Source organism: Pseudophryne corroboree (assembly GCF_028390025.1).
Source record: "Pseudophryne corroboree isolate aPseCor3 chromosome 3 unlocalized genomic scaffold, aPseCor3.hap2 SUPER_3_unloc_18, whole genome shotgun sequence".
NCBI classification, from domain to species: Eukaryota; Metazoa; Chordata; class Amphibia; order Anura; family Myobatrachidae; genus Pseudophryne; species Pseudophryne corroboree.
This window is the reverse complement of record NW_026967506.1, coordinates 640938-660685: the sequence shown is the minus strand read 5'-3', so window position 1 is coordinate 660685 and position 19748 is coordinate 640938. Positions and strand designations below refer to the sequence as shown.

The 19748-nt window shown below is 56.7% G+C and overlaps 1 protein-coding gene across 1 annotated transcript in view; it reads left to right on the top strand.

Annotated features, from left to right (window-relative positions):
- Positions 1-19748, top strand: part of LOC134983565 (lactase/phlorizin hydrolase-like) — a 744668-nt gene that overhangs the window by 132938 nt on the left and 591982 nt on the right. The window contains exons 10-12 of the mRNA XM_063949222.1: positions 12989-13279; positions 14690-14888; positions 16393-16592. Coding sequence (XP_063805292.1) covers positions 12989-13279; positions 14690-14888; positions 16393-16592 — 690 coding nt within the window. The remainder of the gene's footprint in view (positions 1-12988; positions 13280-14689; positions 14889-16392; positions 16593-19748) is intronic.

The window sequence follows — 19748 nt, the reverse complement described above, 5'->3', positions numbered from 1 at the left end:
CAGGAGCTGCAGGGCATGCTGGTCCCGGTCATCACTAGGAGACCGGACCACCAGAGGGCAGCATCAGGAGCTGCAGGGCATGCTGGTCCCGGTCATCACTAGTAGACCGGATCACCAGAGGGCAGCATCAGGAGCTGCAGGGCATGCTGGTCCCGGTCATCACTAGGAGACCGGATCACCAGAGGACAGCATAGGGAACCACAGGGCATGCTGGTCCCGGTCATCACTAGGAGACCGGACCACCAGAGGGCAGCATCAGGAGCTGCAGGGCATGCTGGTCCCGGTCATCACTAGGAGACCGGACCACCAGAGGGCAGCATCAGGAGCTGCAGGGCATGCTGGTCCCGGTCATCACTAGGAGACCGGACCACCAGAGGGCAGCATCAGGAGCTGCAGGGCATGCTGGTCCCGGTCATCACTAGGAGACTGGATCACCAGAGGGCAGCATCAGGAGCCGCAGGGCATGCTGGTCCCGGTCATCACTAGGAGACTGGATCACCAGAGGGCAGCATCAGGAGCTGCAGGGCATGCTGGTTCCGGTCATCACTAGGAGACCGGACCACCAGAGGGCAGCATCAGGAGCCGCAGAGCATGCTGGTCCCGGTCATCACTAGGAGACCGGATCACCAGAGGACAGCATCAGGAGCTGCAGGGCATGCTGGTCCCGGCCATCACTAGGAGACCGGATCACCAGAGGGCAGCATCAGGAGCCGCAGGGCATGCTGGTCCCGGTCATCACTAGGAGACTGGATCACCAGAGGGCAGCATCAGGAGCCGCAGAGCATGCTGGTCCCGGTCATTACTAAGAGACCGGATCACCAGAGGGCAGCATCAGGAGCTGCAGGGCATGCTGGTCCCGGTCATCACTAGGAGACTGGATCACCAGAGGACAGCATCAGGAGCTGCAGGGCATGCTGGTACTGGCCATTACTAGGAGACCGGACCACCAGAGGGCAGCATCAGGAGCCGCAGGGCATGCTGGTTCCGGTCATCACTAGGAGACTGGATCACCAGAGGGCAGCATCAGGAGCTGCAGGGCATGCTGGTCCCGGCCATCACTAGGAGACCGGATCACCAGAGGGCAGCACCAGGAGCCACAGGGCATGCTGGTTCCGGTCATCACTAGGAGACTGGATCACCAGAGAGCAGTATCAGGAGCCGCAGGGCATGCTGGTCCCGGTCATCACTAGGAGACTGGATCACCAGAGGGCAGTATCAGGAGCCGCAGAGCATGCTGGTCCCGGTCATCACTAGGAGACCGGATCACCAGAGGACAGCATAGGGAACCACAGGGCATGCTGGTCCCGGTCATCACTAGGAGACCGGACCACCAGAGGGCAGCACCAGGAGCCACAGGGCATGCTGGTCCCGGTCATCACTAGGAGACCGGATCACCTGAGGGCAGCATCAGGAGCTGCAGGGCATGCTGGTCCCGGTCATCTCTAGGAGACTGGATCACCAGAGGGCAGCATCAGGAGCTGCAGGGCATGCTGGTCCCGGTCATCACTAGGAGACTGGATCACCAGAGGGCAGTATCAGGAGCCGCAGAGCATGCTGGTCCCGGTCATCACTAGGAGACCGGATCACCAGAGGACAGCATAGGGAACCACAGGGCATGCTGGTCCCGGTCATCACTAGGAGACCGGACCACCAGAGGGCAGCACCAGGAGCCACAGGGCATGCTGGTCCCGGTCATCACTAGGAGACCGGATCACCTGAGGGCAGCATCAGGAGCCGCAGGGCATGCTGCTCCCGGCCATCACTAGGAGACCGGATCACCAGAGGGCAGCATCAGGAGCCGCAGGGCATGCTGGTCCCGGTCATCACTAGGAGACCGGACCACCAGAGGGCAGCATCAGGAGCCGCAGAGCATGCTGGTCCCGGTCATCACTAGGAGACCGGATCACCAGAGGACAGCATAGGGAACCACAGGGCATGCTGGTCCCGGTCATCACTAGGAGACCGGATCACCAGAGGACAGCATAGGGAACCACAGGGCATGCTGGTCCCGGTCATCACTAGGAGACCGGACCACCGGAGGGCAGCATCAGGAGCCGCAGGGCATGCTGGTCCCGGTCATCACTAGGAGACCGGATCACCAGAGGACAGCATAGGGAACCACAGGGCATGCTGGTCCCGGTCATCACTAGGAGACCGGACCACCGGAGGGCAGCACCAGGAGCCACAGGGCATGCTGGTCCCGGTCATCACTAGTAGACCGGATCACCAGAGGGCAGCATCAGGAGCCGCAGGGCATGCTGGTCCCGGTCATCACTAGGAGACCGGACCACCAGAGGGCAGCACCAGGAGCCACAGGGCATGCTGGTCCCAGTCATCACTAGTAGACCGGATCACCAGAGGGCAGCATCAGGAGCCGCAGGGCATGCTGGTCCCGGTCATCACTAGGAGACCGGATCACCAGAGGACAGCATAGGGAACCACAGGGCATGCTGGTCCCGGTCATCACTAGGAGACTGGGTCACCAGAGGGCAGTATCAGGAGACGCAGGGCATGCTGGTCCCGGTCATCACTAGTAGACCGGATCACCAGAGGGCAGCATCAGGAGCCGCAGGGCATGCTGGTTCCGGTCATCACTAGGAGACCGGACCACCAGAGGGCACCATCAGGAGCCGCAGGGCATGCTGGTCCCGGTCATCACTAGTAGACCGGATCACCAGAGGGCAGCATCAGGAGCTGCAGGGCATGCTGGTCCCGGTCATCACTAGGAGACCGGACCACCAGAGGGCAGCATCAGGAGCTGCAGGGCATGCTGGTCCCGGTCATCACTAGGAGACCGGACCACCAGAGGGCAGCATCAGGAGCTGCAGGGCATGCTGGTCCCGGTCATCACTAGGAGACCGGATCACCAGAGGACAGCATCAGGAGCTGCAGGGCATGCTGGTCCCGGTCATCACTAGGAGACCGGACCACCAGAGGGCAGTATCAGGAGCCGCAGGGCATGCTGGTCCCGGTCATCACTAGGAGACCGGATCATCAGAGGGCAGCATCAGGAGCTGCAGGGCATGCTGGTTCCGGTCATCACTAGGAGACTGGATCACCAGAGGGCAGCATCAGGAGCTGCAGGGCATGCTGGTTCCGGTCATCACTAGGAGACTGGATCACCAGAGGGCAGCATCAGGAGCTGCAGGGCATGCTGGTTCCGGTCATCACTAGGAGACCGGACCACCAGAGGGCAGCATCAGGAGCCTCAGGGCATGCTGGTTCCGGTCATCACTAGGAGACCGGATCACCAGAGGGCAGCATCAGGAGCTGCAGGGCATGCTGGTCCCGGCCATCACTAGGAGACCGGACCACCAGAGGGCAGTATCAGGAGCCGCAGGGCATGCTGGTCCCGGTCATCACTAGGAGACCGGATCACCAGAGGGCAGCATCAGGAGCTGCAGGGCATGCTGGTCTCGGCTGTCACTAGGAGACTGGATCACCAGAGGACAGCATCAGGAGCCACAGGGCATGCGGTCATCACTAGGAGACCGGACCACCAGAGGGCAGTATCAGGAGCCGCAGAGCATGCTGGTCCCGGCCATCACTAGGAGACCGGACCACCAGAGGGCAGCATCAGGAGCCGCAGGGCATGCTGGTCCCGGTCATCACTAGGAGACTGGATCACCAGAGGACAGCATCAGGAGCCACAGGGCATGCGGTCATCACTAGGAGACCGGATCACCAGAGGACAGCATCAGGAGCCTCAGGGCATGCTGGTCCCAACCGTAGCTAGGCGACCGGATCAACAGAGGGTAGCATCAGGAGCTGCAGGGCATGCTGGTCCCGGTCATCACTAGGAGACCGGATCACCAGAGGACAGCATCAGGAGCTGCAGGGCATGCTGGTCCCGGTCATCACTAGGAGACCGGATCACCAGAGGACAGCATCAGGAGCCACAGGGCATGCTGGTCCCGGTCATCACTAGGAGACTGGATCACCAGAGGACAGCATCAGGAGCTGCAGGGCATGCTGGTTCCGGTCATCACTAGGAGACTGGATCACCAGAGGGCAGCATCAGGAGCCACAGGGCATGCTGGTCCCGGTCATCACTAGGAGACTGGATCACCAGAGGGCAGCATCAGGAGCTGCAGGGCATGCTGGTCCCGGTCATCTCTAGGAGACTGGATCACCAGAGGGCAGCATCAGGAGCTGCAGGGCATGCTGGTCCCGGTCATCACTAGGAGACTGGATCACCAGAGGGCAGTATCAGGAGCCGCAGAGCATGCTGGTCCCGGTCATCACTAGGAGGCCGGATCACCAGAGGACAGCATAGGGAACCACAGGGCATGCTGGTCCCGGTCATCACTAGGAGACCGGACCACCAGAGGGCAGCACCAGGAGCCACAGGGCATGCTGGTCCCGGTCATCACTAGGAGACCGGACCACCGGAGGGCAGCATCAGGAGCCGCAGGGCATGCTGGTCCCGGTCATCACTAGGAGACCGGATCACCAGAGGACAGCATAGGGAACCACAGGGCATGCTGGTCCCGGTCATCACTAGGAGACCGGACCACCGGAGGGCAGCATCAGGAGCCGCAGGGCATGCTGGTCCCGGTCATCACTAGGAGACCGGATCACCAGAGGACAGCATAGGGAACCACAGGGCATGCTGGTCCCGGTCATCACTAGGAGACCGGACCACCGGAGGGCAGCACCAGGAGCCACAGGGCATGCTGGTCCCGGTCATCACTAGTAGACCGGATCACCAGAGGGCAGCATCAGGAGCCGCAGGGCATGCTGGTCCCGGTCATCACTAGGAGACCGGATCACCAGAGGGCAGCACCAGGAGCCACAGGGCATGCTGGTCCCGGTCATCACTAGTAGACCGGATCACCAGAGGGCAGCATCAGGAGCCGCAGGGCATGCTGGTCCCGGTCATCACTAGGAGACCGGATCACCAGAGGACAGCATAGGGAACCACAGGGCATGCTGGTCCCGGTCATCACTAGGAGACCGGACCACCGGAGGGCAGCATCAGGAGCCGCAGGGCATGCTGGTCCCGGTCATCACTAGGAGACTGGATCACCAGAGGGCAGCATCAGGAGCTGCAGGGCATGCTGGTCCCGGTCATCACTAGGAGACTGGATCACCAGAGGGCAGCATCAGGAGCTGCAGGGCATGCTGGTCCTGGCCATCACTAGGAGACTGGATCACCAGAGGGCAGTATCAGGAGCCGCAGAGCATGCTGGTCCCGGTCATCACTAGGAGACTGGATCACCAGAGGACAGCATCAGGAGCCGCAGGGCATGCTGGTCCCGGTCATCACTAGGAGACCGGACCACCAGAGGACAGCATCAGGAGCCGCAGGGCATGCTGGTCCCGGTCATCACTAGGAGACTGGATCACCAGAGGGCAGCACCAGGAGCCGCAGGGCATGCTGGTTCCGGTCATCACTAGGAGACTGGATCACCAGAGGGCAGCATCAGGAGCTGCAGGGCATGCTGGTCCCGGTCATCACTAGGAGACCGGACCACCAGAGGGCAGCATCAGGAGCTGCAGGGCATGCTGGTCCCGGTCATCACTAGGAGACCGGACCACCAGAGGGCAGTATCAGGAGCCGCAGGGCATGCTGGTCCCGGTCATCACTAGGAGACTGGGTCACCAGAGGGCAGTATCAGGAGCCGCAGGGCATGCTGGTCCCGGTCATCACTAGGAGACTGGATCACCAGAGGGCAGCATCAGGAGCTGCAGGGCATGCTGGTCCCGGCCATCACTAGGAGACCGGACCACCAGAGGGCAGTATCAGGAGCCGCAGGGCATGCTGGTCCCGGTCATCACTAGGAGACTGGATCACCAGAGGGCAGCATCAGGAGCTGCAGGGCATGCTGGTCCCGGTCATCACTAGGAGACTGCACCACCAGAGGGCAGCATCAGGAGCCGCAGGGCATGCTGGTTCCGGTCATCACTAGGAGACTGGATCACCAGAGGGCAGTATCAGGAGCCGCAGGGCATGCTGGTCCCGGTCATCACTAGGAGACCGGACCACCAGAGGGCAGCATCAGGAGCTGCAGGGCATGCTGGTACTGGCCATTACTAGGAGACCGGACCACCAGAGGACAGCATCAGGAGCCGCAGGGCATGCTGGTCTCGGCTGTCACCAGGAGACCGGATCACCAGAGGGCAGCATCAGGAGCCGCAGGGCATGCTGGTCCCGGTCATCACTAGGAGACCGGACCACCGGAGGGCAGCATCAGGAGCCGCAGGGCATGCGGTCATCACTAGGAGACCGGACCACCAGAGGGCAGTATCAGGAGCCGCAGAGCATGCTGGTCCCGGCCATCACTAGGAGACCGGACCACCAGAGGGCAGCATCAGGAGCCGCAGGGCATGCTGGTCCCGGTCATCACTAGGAGACTGGATCACCAGAGGACAGCATCAGGAGCCACAGGGCATGCGGTCATCACTAGGAGACCGGACCACCAGAGGGCAGTATCAGGAGCCGCAGAGCATGCTGGTCCCGGCCATCACTAGGAGACCGGACCACCAGAGGGCAGCATCAGGAGCCACAGGGCATGCTGGTCCCGGTCATCACTAGGAGACTGGATCACCAGAGGACAGCATCAGGAGCCACAGGGCATGCGGTCATCACTAGGAGACCGGATCACCAGAGGACAGCATCAGGAGCCTCAGGGCATGCTGGTCCCAACCGTAGCTAGGCGACCGGATCAACAGAGGGTAGCATCAGGAGCTGCAGGGCATGCTGGTTCCGGTCATCACTAGGAGACTGGATCACCAGAGGGCAGTATCAGGAGCCGCAGAGCATGCTGGTCCCGGTCATCACTAGGAGACTGGATCACCAGAGGACAGCATCAGGAGCCACAGGGCATGCGGTCATCACTAGGAGACCGGACCACCAGAGGGCAGTATCAGGAGCCGCAGAGCATGCTGGTCCCGGTCATCACTAGGAGACTGGATCACCAGAGGACAGCATCAGGAGCCACAGGGCATGCGGTCATCACTAGGAGACCGGATCACCAGAGGACAGCATCAGGAGCCTCAGGGCATGCTGGTCCCAACCGTAGCTAGGCGACCGGATCAACAGAGGGTAGCATCAGGAGCTGCAGGGCATGCTGGTTCCGGTCATCACTAGGAGACTGGATCACCAGAGGGCAGCACCAGGAGCCACAGGGCATGCTGGTCCCGGTCATCACTAGGAGACCGGATCACCAGAGGGCAGCATCGGGAGCCACAGGGCATGCTGGTCCCGGTCATCACTAGGAGACTGGATCACCAGAGGACAGCATCAGGAGCCGCAGGGCATGCTGGTTCCGGTCATCACTAGGAGACTGGATCACCAGAGGGCAGCATCAGGAGCCGCAGGGCATGCTGGTCCCGGTCATCACTAGGAGACTGGATCACCAGAGGACAGCACCAGGAGCCGCAGGGCATGCTGGTCCCGGTCATCACTAGGAGACCGGACCACCAGAGGACAGCACCAGGAGCCGCAGGGCATGCTGGTTCCGGTCATCACTAGGAGACTGGATCACCAGAGGGCAGCATCAGGAGCTGCAGGGCATGCTGGTCCCGGTCATCACTAGGAGACCGGACCACCAGAGGACAGCACCAGGAGCCGCAGGGCATGCTGGTTCCGGTCATCACTAGGAGACTGGATCACCAGAGGGCAGCATCAGGAGCTGCAGGGCATGCTGGTCCCGGTCATCACTAGGAGACCGGACCACCAGAGGGCAGTATCAGGAGCCGCAGGGCATGCTGGTCCCGGTCATCACTAGGAGACTGGGTCACCAGAGGGCAGTATCAGGAGCCGCAGGGCATGCTGGTCCCGGTCATCACTAGGAGACTGGATCACCAGAGGGCAGCATCAGGAGCTGCAGGGCATGCTGGTCCCGGCCATCACTAGGAGACCGGACCACCAGAGGGCAGTATCAGGAGCCGCAGGGCATGCTGGTCCCGGTCATCACTAGGAGACTGGATCACCAGAGGGCAGCATCAGGAGCTGCAGGGCATGCTGGTCCCGGTCATCACTAGGAGACTGCACCACCAGAGGGCAGCATCAGGAGCCGCAGGGCATGCTGGTTCCGGTCATCACTAGGAGACTGGATCACCAGAGGGCAGTATCAGGAGCCGCAGGGCATGCTGGTCCCGGTCATCACTAGGAGACCGGATCACCAGAGGACAGCACCAGGAGCCACAGGGCATGCTGGTCCCGGTCATCACTAGGAGACCGGACCACCAGAGGGCAGCATCAGGAGCTGCAGGGCATGCTGGTACTGGCCATTACTAGGAGACCGGACCACCAGAGGACAGCATCAGGAGCCGCAGGGCATGCTGGTCTCGGCTGTCACCAGGAGACCGGATCACCAGAGGGCAGCATCAGGAGCCGCAGGGCATGCTGGTCCCGGTCATCACTAGGAGACCGGACCACCGGAGGGCAGCATCAGGAGCCGCAGGGCATGCGGTCATCACTAGGAGACCGGACCACCAGAGGGCAGTATCAGGAGCCGCAGAGCATGCTGGTCCCGGCCATCACTAGGAGACCGGACCACCAGAGGGCAGCATCAGGAGCCGCAGGGCATGCTGGTCCCGGTCATCACTAGGAGACTGGATCACCAGAGGACAGCATCAGGAGCCACAGGGCATGCGGTCATCACTAGGAGACCGGACCACCAGAGGGCAGTATCAGGAGCCGCAGAGCATGCTGGTCCCGGCCATCACTAGGAGACCGGACCACCAGAGGGCAGCATCAGGAGCCGCAGGGCATGCTGGTCCCGGTCATCACTAGGAGACTGGATCACCAGAGGACAGCATCAGGAGCCACAGGGCATGCGGTCATCACTAGGAGACCGGATCACCAGAGGACAGCATCAGGAGCCTCAGGGCATGCTGGTCCCAACCGTAGCTAGGCGACCGGATCAACAGAGGGTAGCATCAGGAGCTGCAGGGCATGCTGGTTCCGGTCATCACTAGGAGACTGGATCACCAGAGGGCAGCATCAGGAGCCACAGGGCATGCGGTCATCACTAGGAGACCGGATCACCAGAGGGCAGCATCGGGAGCCACAGGGCATGCTGGTCCCGGTCATCACTAGGAGACTGGATCACCAGAGGACAGCATCAGGAGCTGCAGGGCATGCTGGTTCCGGTCATCACTAGGAGACTGGATCACCAGAGGGCAGCATCAGGAGCCACAGGGCATGCTGGTCCCGGTCATCACTAGGAGACTGGATCACCAGAGGGCAGCATCAGGAGCTGCAGGGCATGCTGGTCCCGGTCATCTCTAGGAGACTGGATCACCAGAGGGCAGCATCAGGAGCTGCAGGGCATGCTGGTCCCGGTCATCACTAGGAGACTGGATCACCAGAGGGCAGTATCAGGAGCCGCAGAGCATGCTGGTCCCGGTCATCACTAGGAGACCGGATCACCAGAGGACAGCATAGGGAACCACAGGGCATGCTGGTCCCGGTCATCACTAGGAGACCGGACCACCAGAGGGCAGCACCAGGAGCCACAGGGCATGCTGGTCCCGGTCATCACTAGGAGACCGGACCACCGGAGGGCAGCATCAGGAGCCGCAGGGCATGCTGCTCCCGGCCATCACTAGGAGACCGGATCACCAGAGGGCAGCATCAGGAGCCGCAGGGCATGCTGGTCCCGGTCATCACTAGGAGACCGGACCACCAGAGGGCAGCATCAGGAGCCGCAGAGCATGCTGGTCCCGGTCATCACTAGGAGACCGGATCACCAGAGGACAGCATAGGGAACCACAGGGCATGCTGGTCCCGGTCATCACTAGGAGACCGGATCACCAGAGGACAGCATAGGGAACCACAGGGCATGCTGGTCCCGGTCATCACTAGGAGACCGGACCACCGGAGGGCAGCATCAGGAGCCGCAGGGCATGCTGGTCCCGGTCATCACTAGGAGACCGGATCACCAGAGGACAGCATAGGGAACCACAGGGCATGCTGGTCCCGGTCATCACTAGGAGACCGGACCACCGGAGGGCAGCACCAGGAGCCACAGGGCATGCTGGTCCCGGTCATCACTAGTAGACCGGATCACCAGAGGGCAGCATCAGGAGCCGCAGGGCATGCTGGTCCCGGTCATCACTAGGAGACCGGATCACCAGAGGACAGCATAGGGAACCACAGGGCATGCTGGTCCCGGTCATCACTAGGAGACCGGACCACCGGAGGGCAGCATCAGGAGCCGCAGGGCATGCTGGTCCCGGTCATCACTAGGAGACTGGATCACCAGAGGGCAGCATCAGGAGCTGCAGGGCATGCTGGTCCCGGTCATCACTAGGAGACTGGATCACCAGAGGGCAGCATCAGGAGCTGCAGGGCATGCTGGTCCTGGCCATCACTAGGAGACTGGATCACCAGAGGGCAGTATCAGGAGCCGCAGAGCATGCTGGTCCCGGTCATCACTAGGAGACTGGATCACCAGAGGGCAGTATCAGGAGCCGCAGAGCATGCTGGTCCCGGTCATCACTAGGAGACCGGACCACCAGAGGACAGCATCAGGAGCCGCAGGGCATGCTGGTCCCGGTCATCACTAGGAGACTGGATCACCAGAGGGCAGCACCAGGAGCCGCAGGGCATGCTGGTTCCGGTCATCACTAGGAGACTGGATCACCAGAGGGCAGCATCAGGAGCCACAGGGCATGCGGTCATCACTAGGAGACCGGATCACCAGAGGACAGCATCAGGAGCCTCAGGGCATGCTGGTCCCAACCGTAGCTAGGCGACCGGATCAACAGAGGGTAGCATCAGGAGCTGCAGGGCATGCTGGTCCCGGTCATCACTAGGAGACCGGATCACCAGAGGACAGCATCAGGAGCTGCAGGGCATGCTGGTTCCGGTCATCACTAGGAGACTGGATCACCAGAGGGCAGCATCAGGAGCCACAGGGCATGCGGTCATCACTAGGAGACCGGATCACCAGAGGGCAGCATCGGGAGCCACAGGGCATGCTGGTCCCGGTCATCACTAGGAGACTGGATCACCAGAGGACAGCATCAGGAGCTGCAGGGCATGCTGGTTCCGGTCATCACTAGGAGACTGGATCACCAGAGGGCAGCATCAGGAGCCGCAGGGCATGCTGGTCCCGGTCATCACTAGGAGACTGCACCACCAGAGGGCAGCATAGGGAACCACAGGGCATGCTGGTTCCGGTCATCACTAGGAGACTGGGTCACCAGAGGGCAGTATCAGGAGCCGCAGGGCATGCTGGTCCCGGTCATCACTAGGAGACTGGATCACCAGAGGGCAGCATCAGGAGCTGCAGGGCATGCTGGTCCCGGCCATCACTAGGAGACCGGACCACCAGAGGGCAGTATCAGGAGCCGCAGGGCATGCTGGTCCCGGTCATCACTAGGAGACTGGATCACCAGAGGGCAGCATCAGGAGCTGCAGGGCATGCTGGTCCCGGTCATCACTAGGAGACTGCACCACCAGAGGGCAGCATCAGGAGCCGCAGGGCATGCTGGTTCCGGTCATCACTAGGAGACTGGATCACCAGAGGACAGCATCAGGAGCTGCAGGGCATGCTGGTTCCGGTCATCACTAGGAGACTGGATCACCAGAGGGCAGCATCAGGAGCCGCAGGGCATGCTGGTTCCGGTCATCACTAGGAGACTGGATCACCAGAGGGCAGCATCAGGAGCCACAGGGCATGCGGTCATCACTAGGAGACCGGATCACCAGAGGGCAGTATCAGGAGCCTCAGGGCATGCTGGTCCCGGTCATCACTAGTAGACCGGATCACCAGAGGGCAGCATCAGGAGCTGCAGGGCATGCTGGTTCCGGTCATCACTAGGAGACCGGATCACCAGAGGGCAGCATCAGGAGCCACAGGGCATGCTGGTTCCGGTCATCACTAGGAGACCGGATCACCAGAGGGCAGTATCAGGAGCCGCAGGGCATGCTGGTCCCGGTCATCACTAGGAGACTGGATCACCAGAGGGCAGCATCAGGAGCCACAGGGCATGCTGGTCCCGGTCATCACTAGGAGACTGGATCACCAGAGGGCAGCATCAGGAGCCTCAGGGCATGCTGGTCCCGGTCATCACTAGGAGACCGGATCACCAGAGGGCAGCATCAGGAGCCGCAGGGCATGCTGGTTCCGGTCATCACTAGGAGACTGGATCACCAGAGGGCAGCATCAGGAGCCACAGGGCATGCGGTCATCACTAGGAGACCGGATCACCAGAGGACAGCATCAGGAGCCTCAGGGCATGCTGGTCCCAACCGTAGCTAGGCGACCGGATCAACAGAGGGTAGCATCAGGAGCTGCAGGGCATGCTGGTCCCGGTCATCACTAGGAGACCGGATCACCAGAGGACAGCATCGGGAGCCACAGGGCATGCTGGTGCAGGCCATCACTGGGTGGATCTCACAAACCCCATTGATTCCAAAGTCCAGGCTAGCAGTACCTTCATTCAGAGATCAATCGTATCCTTCCCACTCAATTACGGTTTAGTTCAATCTTGGGGTCTTCGGTCTATTGAGAAAGCTCCTACTGTTGGAGGAATTAAGTCCACATGGGGCCCCCTAAGTACCAGTGTGCGCAACAAGCACTAAGGTAACAGCGGGGGGTTGCTTTTGGTGAAATGCCAGAGTTCCACATGACTTCAAGCAACTCCAAGGACCATCTCACTCCACGGCTTCTTGCAAATTCAAGCTTCAAACTTCTGGAGTATATCTCAGCCTACCTCAAGTCCCAGTACTTTGTCATTAGAGCACTCCACAGCAGATTGCAGGTCCTAAGGGTAAAGTCGTTTCATAACAGTGTATCTGTATTTCATGTATTCCAGCAAATATTCCTGCGGTCAACTACTGTCCTGCATTTAAGGCATGGCGGCATCCCAGTGCCGGTGAGGTCATCTCTCTCTATGGTTAAGGGTGGCTATTATAGGCAGAAGACCTCTGTAGCATGGTTCTAGGTGTCTCGTTGCAGTTACTCGGGTGTATCATAACATGTAGAAGAATGTTCAGGCCTAACTCCATGTTCTCTCCCACCTCTAGATTGAGGGCGCTTGGAGGGCAGACGGGAAAGGACTCAGCATCTGGGATCAGTTCACACATACACCATCCAAAATCAATGATGACAGCAATGGAGATGTGGCATGTAACAGCTACTACCGGTTTGAGGAAGATATAGAGATCATCAAGAGTCTCAAGGTTTCAAGCTACCGGTTCTCCATCTCTTGGTCTCGTGTTCTCCCAGATGGGACACGAAACTACGTGAATGAACCCGGCCTCAATTACTACATCCGTCTGATTGATGGTCTGCTGGCTGCTGGTATTACACCACAGGTAACGAGGAAATGACCTTGGTCACCTTGTCAGTGGGGAGTAGGAAAGTACTGGATGAGGGACAGGAACATCCAACAGAATTGCAGTTTATCCCTTCTCCCCCACCCACAGTTTACCTTAATTGTATATTCTAGCAATCAAAAATACTTTTACAGTTAATCTAAATAGAAATCCATCCTACTGGGCGCCATCAGTATCTGCTGGGCAAGGTGATATCACCCAATGCTCTTTTCGAGATTATCTTAGCAGACAGAAGGATAAGGCTACAATATGATGAATGTCCTGTTAGAGGTAAAAGAAAGAACAGAGAATTTATATTGCATATAGACTTATACTATTTTTACTGGGAGCTACTAAAAGAAGAGCCTTGTGTATACTATAATGTAAGATAGGGGAAAGTACTAGCTTTAGCTAAATTCAACACACAGCAGAGGTTCTCAAATGTGCTCCTCAAGGCACCCCAACGGTCGTGGTTTTAAGTATATCCATGCTTGGCCAAATGTGACTTCATAAGTACCTAAGTCAATTTGATTTAACCATCCGTGGTAAGCCATGGATAACTTAAAACCTTGCCTGTTGGGGTGTCTTGAGGACCAAATTTGAGAACCTCCAAACACACAGCAGCCAGGAAAACAGAACACCAATCCAGGGTTTTCCGGCAAAGTAGCTGTGGCTAGTTTTATTGTGCTGTATGAAAACAGAACCTAAAAATAAATCCTAGCCCTATCTGGGCACTAACTAAACATAGTAGATTCCCTCTCTCAGAGTGGTAGGACCTAATTCTCCTACCACAAACACAGGCATATGCAAAGTACTTACAGTCAGTAAATCACAGTGTCTCATAACAAGCTTGTTGCCTGTTTCCCCAGGTAGTGAGACCCAGAGCAAAGGACTGACACAGCTAATATCAGCCTCCTACAGGTGCAGGCACTAATTAGCTGGCTCTCAGGCTGAAGGCCTAAAAAACCCTAAATGGGCTTTATTGGTGGAGCCCTCTCTTCTTTCTCACACCCATAACCCCAGGATCCATTATCCGGCTTTAACTCTAATCAAGTCTGTTTAGCAGAAATAGATATTTCCTGGGGGGTTAAATTACATAGGTCAAAAGCCTGGGACAAACATATCTCTTGTTTATCACTTTACCAGTACTTCTATCACAGTATTTTTATAGGTACTGTATTTTTTCCAGTTTGGGTGAAGAGAGGGGCAACGTTTATGAAAATGTAAAATATTAGGGTTAAAAATAAATCTGCTAAGAAAATTACTGAGTAGGTCCATCTTAAGTATAATTCTAGGAGGAAGAGAGAGAATTCCCTCACCAAGAAGAGGTTTCTATATTATTATTTACAGGGATGTAGGTCTTTCAGTATAGTCACTGTTCAGTAAATTATTTGATGTTCTGCTGTACAGGTGACTCTTTACCACTGGGATCTACCACAAGCTCTGCAGGAACTCGGTGGATGGGAGAATGAGAGCATTGTGGAATGGTTTAAGGACTACGCTGATGTTCTCTTCCAGAGATTGGGAGACAAAGTGAAGTTCTGGATCACGCTCAATGAGTCCTACCTCGTTGCCTATCTTGGGTATGGAATAGGCGTCTTTGCACCAGGTAAGTTACATAACAAACCATTGTCCCTTTCATTGCCTACTCAGTATATACATTTAGCATATATCCCTGTTGTTACTGACGCATTTCGCAGAAGGCTGAACTAGCCATCATATCTCCACATCAGATTACACATAACCTTAAAGACAGTCTGACTGTATAAAAGGATATCAGTCAAGTATCCATCATGCATGTTCTCTGGCCTGAGATAGACCAGGGGGGTGGTTACTGTTAGGGGTCCTGAAACTTGGTGGTCTCTGGAGAAGTTACACCCTGTTTGCAGAAGACCTGCTAGGTGTCAGCTGCTGACATTCTGCTAAGAACTGACTGTCTGTAGAAAAATAAACCGTTCAGTTGGGACTTTTACCTGGTGTGTGTGTGATCCTGGTCACACCTGTCATAATGTTGCGGTGTCTGTCTCTCTTATAAAGTAATTTAAGATGTTAGTGTTAATTGGTATTTTATTTTTGGTAATTTTTTGTAAACATTTGTTAACACTTACATGTAGGGGTTAAATTATTGTACATGGGTTCTTCAAGTTACATATATATATATATATATATATTTAGTTATTGAATATGCGCTTTTACTGTATTTTTTTTTTTTTACCCACAGTGTCACATATTGTACAACTCACCCAACTAAACCACCTCTAGTTAGCGTTTTTGGTAATATTTTATGTGCGAGTTTAAAACTCGGACCCTATTACATTGGGCGAGTCAATGTACAAAATAGAAAAACATCTGGATGCAAGTTTGAACAGTGTGAGTTGTGGGAGTCCGAGAGACATGCAACTTTGCATGTTCTCAGACCCTATTACTTTGGCCGAGTTGTAGAAATGAATTTAGAGCTAAACTCACAAATTTCACAAAACTCGGACCCTATTACATTTGGGCCTTAGTTTGCCTTGAGGACTGAGGTTGAAAAACACTGTAATTAGGTATCCGTTTCTCTTGGGCTAAGTACTGCACAGCCATACAGCACTGTGAGCCTTCAATTACGCAGTGACAGACTTGGACATATGCAGACCCTTTTATAGAGCCAAATAAACAACATGCACCTGAAGTCAAATAAGCCAGACTTTTAAGTCTGATAACTCAGATATTTGATGCTATTGAGGCTGATGAGTCATGCACAATAAAATTCAGTTAAGAGACAGCTTGTAGTGATTAACCATTTAACTACATGCCAACAATTACTACTACTACTCCACTGCAAAGCTTCTTCAGAGAGCACCCATCAGCCACTGAGGCACATTATGCATTGTTGCTGTGCTGTTATTGGTGCCACAAATTCACCACTCATGGCAGCACTGCCTTTGTGTACACCATGCTCATATATTCCATAGCTTTTGCTTAATTGGTGGGTCTCTGGAGGACAATGCTCGTTTAATGCTACCGGATGTCCTAGACATCTTCCACTGATTGTCACAGTGTGGTAACTGCAGCCCTAAAGTTTTTGCTTTGAATGTAACTCCACAAATAGTGGTGTCTTCTCTTTCTACCAGGACTATATTCACCAGGCGTAGGTGTTTATGTGGCTGCACATAATCTGATCAAGGCTCATGCTGAAGTATGGCATCTGTACAATGATAAATATCGAGCGACACAGGGAGGACTTGTCTCCATCACAATAAACTCTGATTGGGGTGAACCCATCAATCCATACAAACAAGAGGATGTAGATGCAACATGGACATATACAATGGTAAGTAATATGTGTGTACAGCATAGATATACTATAGAGCTGTGCTCGGTAGGTGTGGAGTGGTGGGTGTAGGAGGAGGGTGTGGTAGAGCTGTACAGGAGCTGTGCTCAGTAGGTGTGGAGAGATGGGTGTAGGAGGAGGGTGTGGTAGAGGTGTACAGGAGATGTGCTCGGTAGGTGTGGAGAGATGGGTGTAGGAGGAGGGTGTGGTAGAGTTGTACAGGAGATGTGCTCGGTAGGTGTGGAGAGATGGGTGTAGGAGGAGGGTGTGGTAGAGTTGTACAGGAGATGTGCTCGGTAGGTGTGGAGAGATGGGTGTAGGAGGAGGGTGTGGTAGAGGTGTACAGGAGATGTGCTCGGTAGGTGTGGAGAGATGGGTGTAGGAGGAGGGTGTGGTAGAGGTGTACAGGAGCTGTGCTCGGTAGGTGTGGAGTGATGGGTGTAGGAGGAGGGTGTGGTAGAGTTGTACAGGAGCTGTGCTCGGTAGGTGTGGAGAGATGGGTGTAGGAGGAGGGTGTGGTAGAGGTGTACAGGAGATGTGCTCGGTAGGTGTGGAGTGATGGGTGTAGGAGGAGGGTGTGGTAGAGTTGTACAGGAGCTGTGCTCGGTAGGTGTGGAGAGATGGGTGTAGGAGGAGGGTGTGGTAGAGATGTACAGGAGATGTGCTCGGTAGGTGTGGAGAGATGGGTGTAGGAGGAGGGTGTGGTAGAGTTGTACAGGAGATGTGCTCGGTAGGTGTGGAGAGATGTGTGTAGGAGGAGGGTGTGGTAGAGTTGTACAGGAGATGTGCTCGGTAGGTGTGGAGTGATGGGTGTAGGAGGAGGGTGTGGTAGAGTTGTACAGGAGATGTGCTCGGTAGGTGTGGAGAGATGGGTGTAGGAGGAGGGTGTGTAGAGTTGTACAGGAGATGTGCTCGGTAGGTGTGGAGAGATGGGTGTAGGAGGAGGGTGTGGTAGAGTTGTACAGGAGATGTGCTCGGTAGGTGTGGAGAGATGGGTGTAGGAGGAGGGTGTGGTAGAGATGTACAGGAGATGTGCTCGGTAGGTGTGGAGAGATGGGTGTAGGAGGAGGGTGTGGTAGAGTTGTACAGGAGATGTGCTCAGTAGGTGTGGAGAGATGGGTGTAGGAGGAGGGTGTGGTAGAGTTGTACAGGAGATGTGCTCAGTAGGTGTGGAGAGATGGGTGTAGGAGGAGGGTGTGGTAGAGTTGTACAGGAGCTGTGCTCGGTAGGTGTGGAGAGATGGGTGTAGGAGGAGGGTGTGGTAGAGTTGTACAGGAGCTGTGCTCGGTAGGTGTGGAGAGATGGGTGTAGGAGGAGGGTGTGGTAGAGTTGTACAGGAGCTGTGCTCGGTAGGTGTGGAGAGATGGGTGTAGGAGGAGGGTGTGGTAGAGTTGTACAGGAGATGTGCTCGGTAGGTGTGGAGAGATGGGTGTAGGAGGAGGGTGTGGTAGAGTTGTACAGGAGATGTGCTCGGTAGGTGTGGAGAGATGGGTGTAGGAGGAGGGTGTGGTAGAGTTGTACAGGAGATGTGCTCGGTAGGTGTGGAGAGATGGGTGTAGGAGGAGGATGTGGTAGAGTTGTACAGGAGATGTGCTCGGTAGGTGTGGAGAGATGGGTGTAGGAGGAGGGTGTGGTAGAGGTGTACAGGAGCTGTGCTCGGTAGGTGTGGAGAGATGGGTGTAGTAGGAGGGTGTGGTAGAGTTGTACAGGAGCTGTGCTCGGTAGATGTGGAGAGATGGGTGTAGGAGGAGGGTGTGGTAGAGGTGTACAGGAGGTGTGCTCGGTAGGTGTGGAGAGATGGGTGTAGGAGGAGGGTGTGGTAGAGGTGTACAGGAGCTGTGCTCGGTAGGTGTGGAGAGATGGGTGTAGTAGGAGGGTGTGGTAGAGTTGTACAGGAGCTGTGCTCGGTAGATGTGGAGAGATGGGTGTAGGAGGAGGGTGTGGTAGAGGTGTACAGGAGGTGTGCTCGGTAGGTGTGGAGAGATGGGTGTAGGAGGAGGGTGTGGTAGAGTTGTACAGGAGCTGTGCTCGGTAGGTGTGGAGAGATGGGTGTAGGAGGAGGGTGTGGTAGAGGTGTACAGGAGATGTGCTCGGTAGGTGTGGAGAGATGGGTGTAGGAGGAGGGTGTGGTAGAGTTGTACAGGAGCTGTGCTCGGTAGGTGTGGAGAGATGGGTGTAGGAGGAGGGTGTGTAGAGATGTACAGGAGATGTGCTCGGTAGGTGTGGAGAGATGGGTGTAGGAGGAGGGTGTGGTAGAGTTGTACAGGAGATGTGCTCGGTAGGTGTGGAGAGATGGGTGTAGGAGGAGGGTGTGGTAGAGGTGTACAGGAGATGTGCTCGGTAGGTGTGGAGAGATGGGTGTAGGAGGAGGGTGTGGTAGAGGTGTACAGGAGATGTGCTCGGTAGGTGTGGAGAGATGGGTGTAGGAGGAGGGTGTGGTAGAGGTGTACAGGAGCTGTGCTCGGTAGGTGTGGAGAGATGGGTGTAGGAGGAGGGTGTGTAGAGATGTACAGGAGCTGTGCTCGGTAGGTGTGGAGTGATAGGTGTAGGAGGAGGGTGTGGTAGAGGTGTACAGGAGATGTGCTCGGTAGGTGTGGAGAGATGGGTGTAGGAGGAGGGTGTGGTAGAGTTGTACAGGAGCTGTGCTCGGTAGGTGTGGAGAGATGGGTGTAGGAGGAGGGTGTGGTAGAGTTGTACAGGAGCTGTGCTTGGTAGGTGTGGAGAGATGGGTGTAGGAGGAGGGTGTGGTAGAGTTGTACAGGAGATGTGCTCGGTAGGTGTGGAGAGATGGGTGTAGGAGGAGGGTGTGGTAGAGGTGTACAGGAGCTGTGCTCGGTAGGTGTGGAGTGATAGGTGTAGGAGGAGGGTGTGGTAGAGGTGTACAGGAGCTGTGCTCGGTAGGTGTGGAGTGATGGGTGTAGGAGGAGGGTGTGGTAGAGGTGTACAGGAGATGTGCTCGGTAGGTGTGGAGAGATGGGTGTAGGAGGAGGGTGTGGTAGAGGTGTACAGGAGCTGTGCTCGGTAGGTGTGGAGTGATGGGTGTAGGAGGAGGGTGTGGTAGAGTTGTACAGGAGATGTGCTCGGTAGGTGTGGAGAGATGGGTGTAGGAGGAGGGTGTGGTAGAGGTGTACAGGAGATGTGCTCGGTAGGTGTGGA